We start from the raw sequence: 8,344 nt of genomic DNA, 5'->3' as shown, positions 1-8,344 counted from the left end.
CAGCCAAAACGATGTCCCCTGGCAATAGTTTATCCAGAAACCCACTATTCAGGGTAATATGTTTGTCACTTGTACGCCCCCCCCATCCCTTTGACAAAAAACAGATGGCTCCCTTGGGTGTAATGCCTATCAGGTACTTCATGGTGTGATTGTGCTTGTAACTTGAAAACATTTGGGCACATGCTTTGACATTGGAAGGTCTCTCTGTGAAAATTTCGAAGCAGTCAATAATGACAGCAACTCGATTGCCAAACGACTGCACAAATTGATGTGGCATAACTTTGCGTAAAGTGTCTCTGTCGGGCCATATAATGGCATTTTTTAGAAATGTATACAATTATGAGATAGTGTCGCTAAAAGCTCTGTACACAGTACTAGGAGACACAAAAAACATATTAGCAAGAAGATAAACAGAAACATCTAGTCGAAGCCGCATACATGTTAGAAGAAGCATTTGAAATGGTGTGAGTAGTTTCTTATTGTCTGAAGTGGCAGGCACCAAAATCGACACAATTTCCATGAATGTTTGTTTATTTGGCAGTCCTGTATAGTGCCTAACTTTATCATTGTCATCATCTGAAAAAAAGTATCACTGAATTTAACTCTCTCAAGTTGGTGCCTCAGATTTCGATTTTCTTCCAAAAGTCGATTTATTTCTGCACTTTTGAGGATGCATGTGCCACATTCAGGGATGCCATTCAGTTGTTCATCTTGCTGTTGCGTATCACCAGTCTTGTCTGTAATGGCATCTTCCTGCACAGTAACTGCAGACAGCTCAGTGTCCACCGGGATGTGTTGACCACAGACTTCTCCATTCTGCTGGACCACTCTCTCTGCCTCCTGCAGCATACTGTTCCTCAGCTGCTGGCGTTTACCTCGTCTTGCGGAGCGCGCACTGTCAGTTGGTTGGAGATCAGTATGACCAAGACGTAGGGATGGAGCCCAGTCTGGATCAGTTTCCATCATCTCATAAGCAGGTTGACCTGCAATTACATATTGAGATAATAAATACAAACTGTTATGCCAAGATTTCTGTAAGTTTTATATGTTATAATAAGTTGAAAGACAGACTTTTATTGGTTCTGTCTTTGTCCTGGTTTAGTCTTTAGTTCTTGTTTTTCCCTGTTTAGTTCTGATTTAGACCAGATTTAATTTTGATCTAGGCCTGATTTAGACCCTATTTAGAAAAAATTCATGCATCGGCAACAAGACAAACAACAATAGCATCATGCCACATATAACACACATATCCAACAGATTACTAACTGCAGCTTCACAAACTAGAAAAACAAATAAAGCATAGGATAGATAATCTACTTACTTTTATGAAAATGCAAAGAGCAAACACGCATATTCGGAGATATGTGATTGAATGTGAGATCTTTCCGTCGGACAGCTGCAACCCAGGCTATCCTGCGTCTCCGGCTAATGTCCTCTATTTGTAAGCCACGATCTTTTCTCCAGGCAGGAAACCTGAAAAATGTCATGCCAGAACGTCCTTTTTTACCCGAAGTAGTACTCCCACAGGCTTTAACACAACAAGAACGAGCCATTTTATTCACAAAAGAAAGGGTAAATCTCCTCGGGACGTTTGAATAGCAGCTCGAATTTCTCGCTCGGTAACCCCCCAATATGGCGCTAATTACCCACAATGCACAGGGCGTGACGTCACGTGCAAAAGACCCATAGTTCCCCACACAAAGCTTCCTTTTCTTGCGTTGTCTGAATAACCTTTGTTCCCAAATCTGGCTTTAAACATTCTTTTTGTAAAAAGACAAATATTTTTTCCAAGGCAGAAGCGTGTAGAACAAATTCAACTTCAACATTAGCAGTTTCCCTAGCTTCATAGCTGAAAAGCAGCTTTTAAAGGTATACTATGCAACCGGGGTTGATTTTCCAGCGAGGCTCCCCCAAGAGGGCGAAAGTAAAAGTGCACTGTCATAAAGATGCTCAGCTGTTCTGGTTCCTCCGTCAAGCCAGGCGCGGTTGTTTTGAGATTAGCAGACAGGCGAACGCAACGAAAAGTGGAAAAAACGGCAGTACAAACAATGAATAACACAGTGAAGGTATGAACATCAAGCTTCTTGCAGCGCTATCTTGGCGAGGCGGTCGCCGCCGCCTCGCCAAGCCGCGACTGCCGCCGCCTCGCCAGTTTTATTATTATTATTATTATTTATTTTTTTTATGTTGGCGAGACGCTACCGCCACCGCCTCGCCAAGCCGCAGCCGCCGCGGGGGGTAGCGTCTCGCCAACATAAAAAAAGATTATTATAATAATAGTAATAGTAATAATAAAACTCGATATGCTTGCATGTTTATTTGACCGGCTGAGCGGGGGGGGGAGACAAACTTTGCACCGCTGACCGGCTGAGCGGAGCGGGGGGGAGACAAACTTTGCACCGCTGACCGTTTGAGCGGAGCGGCGCGCATATCGAGTTAGTTTTATTTTTTTATTATTATTTTTTTGGAATGTCGGCGAGGCGGTAGCGTGAGGGAAACCCTACAATGTTACTTACAATCGCATCAGCAGAAACGCGAGGTCCGCGTCAGCCTTGCAGCCTTCTATGTTCACCCGTGTACGACTCCTCTCTCTGTCCAGAGCCCTTTTCCTCTTTCTTGCCTGCTCCAACATGGGCTTTCGCTGTTTTCTCACTGGTTCCGCCATGATAACTGCACAAATATCGCCACTGCGCTACCAACGAGCACACCTTTCACTGCGGGCGTGTAGCAGTTCTCGCCGTAAAGCAAGACCGACTCTCGCGATGCACACGAGACTACTCAGCCTGTGACTGCGGGCCGACTGCTCCTGCAATTGCAAGTGCGGTATTTCCCCCACAGACCACCAGGGCGGCTGAGAAAACCTTAGTTCAACCTGAAATGACTCATTTAATCATCCAAAACGGTATGGAACATATTAATTAACTGAAAAATGTTGCATAGTATGCCTTTAACCGGAGCAAAATACGTCGAAGATCTTTTTTTAAGGTGAGAGCACTCACTATCTCACGTAATTCACATAGAAATCTAACAAAGTTGTGATGTCTCACTCTGATTAAATATGAACCCAAAACGTTTCTAACTGTTTTTAGCATGGATTTCCTCTGACTAAGAATTAATTAATATCTTATTTGTGTAATGTATTCACGACATGAATTCCTTGCTGTCTTAACAAAAGGCAGAACAACTATAACGTTACTTTCTATAATTATTACAGGTTCTGCTGAGATGTCAAATTCTGGAGAGTGCTTAGACACCCTGACACACAAATATGGATTAACTTCATTTCAAGTGCACACGTGAACTTGTTTTAGTTGATTTAGTTTTCTTGATGTACTGTAGAGCGTGATGAGGTCTGTTGTGGTATTGTGTGCACTGGATTGAGGGGACAGTTGGTGTTGTCTGTCAAACCCAATCTTCTTAAGCTGCAAATTCAGTAAAGTTACAAGATATATATAACGGTTGCAGTTACAGCTCAAACGTCGTAACAACACTTCTAAATCTGAGTCTGACGCACAATTTCAAATACAAACACGAAGCAGTTTGATTTTTGTCCGATGACGAGCGAGCGAGCAAGCAAGCGAGCGAGAGAGAGAACTGGTAAAGCAGCACATAGTAACAATAAGTCTAGCGCTCCATAAAGATGTTATTAATCAGGGAAATCTTTCTGATTTTTTTCACAGCGGTTACCTGCAGCGGGTAAACACGCCCACGACAACACACTTAGGCTCCCCGCACCCCATTTCTATCAGAATATGCGCCAAAAACTGCCTCTTTAAAATGAACTGCACGGTGCAGTCTGCGCCTGTCTGAATTGCAATGAGAAGTATTACACATCTATGCGTGAGCATAATCAAAAATTCCCCCCAGGAGCAGCGTTTTTTTTTTTTTTCTTACGATGGAGTATTAGTACGACGGAGTATTAGGGCCAGGCTAGAGAAGTTTTTTTTTTTTTTTTTTTTTTAAATACGAGAATAAAGTCATAACATTATGAGAATAATGTTGTAACATTATAAAGTCGTAACTTTATGAGAATAAAGTCATAATATCAGGAGAATAAAGTCGCAACATTATGAGAATAAAGTCATAATATTACGAGAATAAAGTCATAATAATATGAGAATAAAGTCGCAACATCATGAGAATAAAGTCATAATAAAACGAGAATAAAGTCGCAACATTATGAGAATAAAGTCATAATATTACGAGAATAAAGTCATAATATTATGAGAATAAAGTTGCGACATTATGTGAATAAAGTCATAATATTACGAGAAAAAAAGTTGTATTTTATGACAACTCTTACAAGAAGCACTGTCTTCCCTAAAATGAGGAATATCGAGCATCTTGTGAAGTTATACTTTGGGATCGGTTTCACAAATAAGGAAATATTAAGTCTTTTAGCACACCAGCATCAAATTATTATCAGCATCAGAACTTTAAAACGACTGTGCAAACGTCTTTGTCTGTATCGAAGAAAGAACCAAACGGATCCAGAAGAAATTGCCTCTTTCGTGGAAGAAGAGCTGTCTGGTAGTGGTCGCCTACAAGGCTATCGGTGGTTACATCTGCGTGCCATTCAAAGAGGGATTGTTGTTTCTCAGAACACAATGAGGATGATCATCAAGATTTTGGATCCCGAGGGAGTGGAACTCCGACGAGCACGGCGTCTCCGACGTCGGCATCAGCAGGGGACCCAATGCTCTGTGGCATATGGATTCATATGATAAACTTAAGCCGTTTGGCATAGCAATCAATGGCTGCATTGACGGATTTAGTAGGCACATTATGTGGATGGAAGCCTATTACACTAACAGTGACCCAAAGGTGATCGCGGACTACTTCATTAACACAGTGACACGTATTAGAGGCTGTCCACAGCAGGTGCGAGCCGATCCAGGTACGGAAAATGGGCATGTCAGAGAAATGCAGATGTTCTTACGGAGGAATTACCAGGACCATTATGCAGGAGAAGGAAGCTTTATTTACGGTTGCAGCACGGCAAATCAACGAATTGAGTCATGGTGGGGAGTTTTACGTAAGCAGAGTGTGCAATTTTGGATGGACATTTTTAAAACCATGAGAGATGATGGCTATTTCACAGGCAGCTTCTTGGACAGAAACCTGATACAATTCTGCTTTCTCAACCTTATCCAGGTAATTTCTAAATGACTGTTTAAGTGACACTGTCACAGTGATGTGCATAGTTTACTTTGAACAAATCGAATTCAATATTCACTCCCAGCAGTAATATCTTCAAATATTTTATGTTTGTAATTGTCAAAATACCTATTGTGCTGGCTTTTGTATTTTATGTCAGTCTATATTTTGCTAAAATAAATTATCCTATAACAAAGGGTCTTGTTGGCGGCAACCATTTTATTTGAACATTTATTGTTATAGGATGAACTGGACAAGGCTGTAAGAACATGGAATTCACACCTAATAAGAACAAGGCCCGCCCATGGAACACCTGGAGGGCGCCCTATTCTAATGTTCAGCATGCCACAGCTGTATGCAGCAGAAGACAAACTCCAACCTGTTCTGGAGGAGGATATAGCTGTTTGCAGGGAGGAGTGCACCCCAAAAGGGCAGTACCCCCGTGATGAAACTGTTTTTGAGCTTTGCATCCTCCTTATGGACGAAAATGGCTGGGAAGCTCCTACAGATGCATATGCAGCAGCAGAATTGTATTCATTACTAAGAGATGAGATATTGGGAAATCTTTGAATTGTTGTAACATTAATAATTACCTTCCCGTATTGGATCTGCTTGAGAAAGAAGTGAACTCACACCCTTTACTTTTGTAAACATAGTATAAACCCACTGAATATTTATCAGTTATTTGAAAATATAACTTAAGTACAAGTTTGTATCATTAGAAAAAAGTACCGTTGTTATATAATCTAAATGTTTTCATGATAAATACAAAGTCCCTTGTAAGCTATGAAACTATTTCCCTCTGTAGCATGTATTTGTAATTCTTATTTAAAGTACCTCAAACTTGTATCTGGGTGGGCATTGTGTCTGAGTGAAAGTACTGTATGTAGTTAAAGCCCATTGGCACAGAATAAACATTTCAAATCTTTCTCTGATAATTTTTTTCAGATAAATCTTTAAAAATGAGTCAACTACACAATTTCTCCAAAAATTTTATTACTAACTTTTAAAGTGTAGAAAGGCAGCCATTAATTATAAAACTTCCTTCCACAAGGAATTTGCAAATGACCAATGGAAAATACATCACCTTTGAAAACTTTTTCTAATCCTTGACCATTAAATGTATCTACATTCACTTCCTGTCCCAATGAGTTCACATAACTATTGTTTGGTAAATCTTTGTCTATTCACAGTTGTCAGGGTTTTCTTCAAGCAGTGGCAAGAACCCAGACACCAGGTTTATAAACTCTTTATACTGTGAAATATTGAGAGATCTGCCTGGTGGTGATAGGCATTATGTGAACTCTTTGCAAAAGAAAGTGAATGCAACATTCAATATGTAACATTCCAGCCATTCATTTAACTGTAAACTGTATGAACCATAGCTTGAACATTCACTCAGTTTCTGTATAACTGAGAAAGCGAACAGTGAGCATCATAGCACAACCTTTTTTTTGTTATCAAGCATGTGTATGGCATAATGTGTGTTTATACAAACAACATAGTTATCCCTTTAATTATTGTGTTTTTGTGAGAATAATATTGCAACTCTATTCAAAAGTAAAAGAATTCAGACATAACTTCTGCCTACACAATATCCATTACCCAGACGTTGCTCTCTAGAATGGAATTGAACTCACTGCGGAAATCAGGAAAACTATCATAGCTGTCAGACAGTTCTAGGAGCATCCCACATGTGTGTCCAATTGGCCTTCTTGTGAAGCTGGTCTGAACTGTAAACTCAACCTCAATTATACCAGATAACAATAAATCAGAGCCAGTGCAGAACCTCAAAAATCTTCCAAGCTTTTCCTCGTTAAGCTCCCTGACGTATCTTTTCAGGTGCTGTGCCACTTCTGCCTGCTTGGATGTCATCTCTGTAGGAAAGTTTAATATCCCTACTACTCTCTTTGGGGTGGGTTTGAAATCATTATACATTTTGGTCAGTTCGCCAGATTTTAGATGAATCAGTGGCTGTGTGACCTCCCTCCAGCAGTCGATGACAAACATTGGTTTCTGCACAAGTTCCTTGTGAGATATTTCAGCCAAGATGTCTAGAAGAGTAGCAGCAGAGACTCTCTTCCTACATTCATATCTGTCAAGCACTTCAAGAAGGTCAACAGTATCAAAATGATCTAATGCATGCTTGAGACATCTTGTTCTTGTGTGCTCACATACATCAGAAAGCTTCTTGTCAGATCACTGTGTACCTCCCCATAAAACATCTCCTCAAGGAAAGGAGGGGCAAGTTTAATTGGCAAATACTGGCAATCTTGAAATCCTTTCAGAAGAATTCTCCCGACTGCTTTCCAAGTGGCAGCACAGAAATCATGTCTAAGAAAGGGCACTTTGAAAGTTGTTCCAAGTGTACAACGTTCGTAAAACTCTGCCCAGAAGCTACTGTAGACATCTCTGATTACACCAGAACCACTACCCCTCTCTACTGAGTTGTCAGGAAGAAGACGTCTGACTTTCAGTGTTTTGTTCAAGATTTCAGGGTCAGAAAAGGCCTCTATCATTTCATTGAATCTGTTTGAGTAGTGCAAGACCAAAACTGTTTCAGGCAAAAGATTAAGAGGACTTTGAGGTAACTCAAGAGGTTCATAGATCAATGTGTCACTGAGGGAGTCATCATTCCCTGCTTGTGCCCCAAAAGTGATTTCAGGGTCAGCGTCATCCTCAATAACATAATTCTTGCCACTGTAAAAAGTTATGGGATCACTGATGACAACTGTTCTTGTTTCTTGACTTGAGCTTGCAGAGCATTCTCTCGTTACTGTAGAATCTGTAAGGACTTCTTCAGAAACAATGAACACATCTGGAAGGGAGACATGAACCTCATCTGTTAAATCCTGCCAACAATGTCTGTCCACCGATGGTTCATCAAGGACCTCGTTATCTGGTACATCAGGCTGAGGAACACATTTGACACAGGTGTGGTTGTTATCATCAGACTCTTCACTTAACTCTGATTTTAGTTGAGTTGATATATAGAAGCGCAGAAGTGGGAGTTTAACTGTGTTGTATAACATTTCAACTGTGACATCCTTGGGAAAAGGATTTTGCTTGAAATCCCAAATGTCAAATTCAAAATCACATTCGTGACCTTTGCTGGATTTTCCATCTGGAAAGAATAGTGACTTTCCTTGTTTTAGTATCTCATCACAGCCTGCCTGAATGTTTATAG

At 40.5% G+C, this 8,344-nt stretch overlaps 1 protein-coding gene across 1 annotated transcript; it reads left to right on the top strand.

Moving 5' to 3' along the window:
• The first annotated feature begins 4,278 nt into the window (after positions 1 to 4,278).
• LOC118561810 lies at positions 4,279 to 5,911 on the top strand. The gene is made up of 2 exons (XM_036134055.1): positions 4,279 to 5,154; positions 5,401 to 5,911. The coding sequence occupies exons 1-2, from the start codon at positions 4,711 to 4,713 to the stop codon at positions 5,725 to 5,727; spliced, it is 771 nt and encodes a 256-aa protein (XP_035989948.1). The 5' UTR covers positions 4,279 to 4,710; the 3' UTR covers positions 5,728 to 5,911.
• Positions 5,912 to 8,344: the final 2,433 nt, after the last annotated feature.

The sequence above is a fragment of the Fundulus heteroclitus genome, unplaced genomic scaffold, assembly GCF_011125445.2.
Source record: "Fundulus heteroclitus isolate FHET01 unplaced genomic scaffold, MU-UCD_Fhet_4.1 scaffold_728, whole genome shotgun sequence".
Classification (NCBI taxonomy): Eukaryota; Metazoa; Chordata; class Actinopteri; order Cyprinodontiformes; family Fundulidae; genus Fundulus; species Fundulus heteroclitus.
This window is presented reverse-complemented; position numbering and strand designations above follow the sequence as displayed.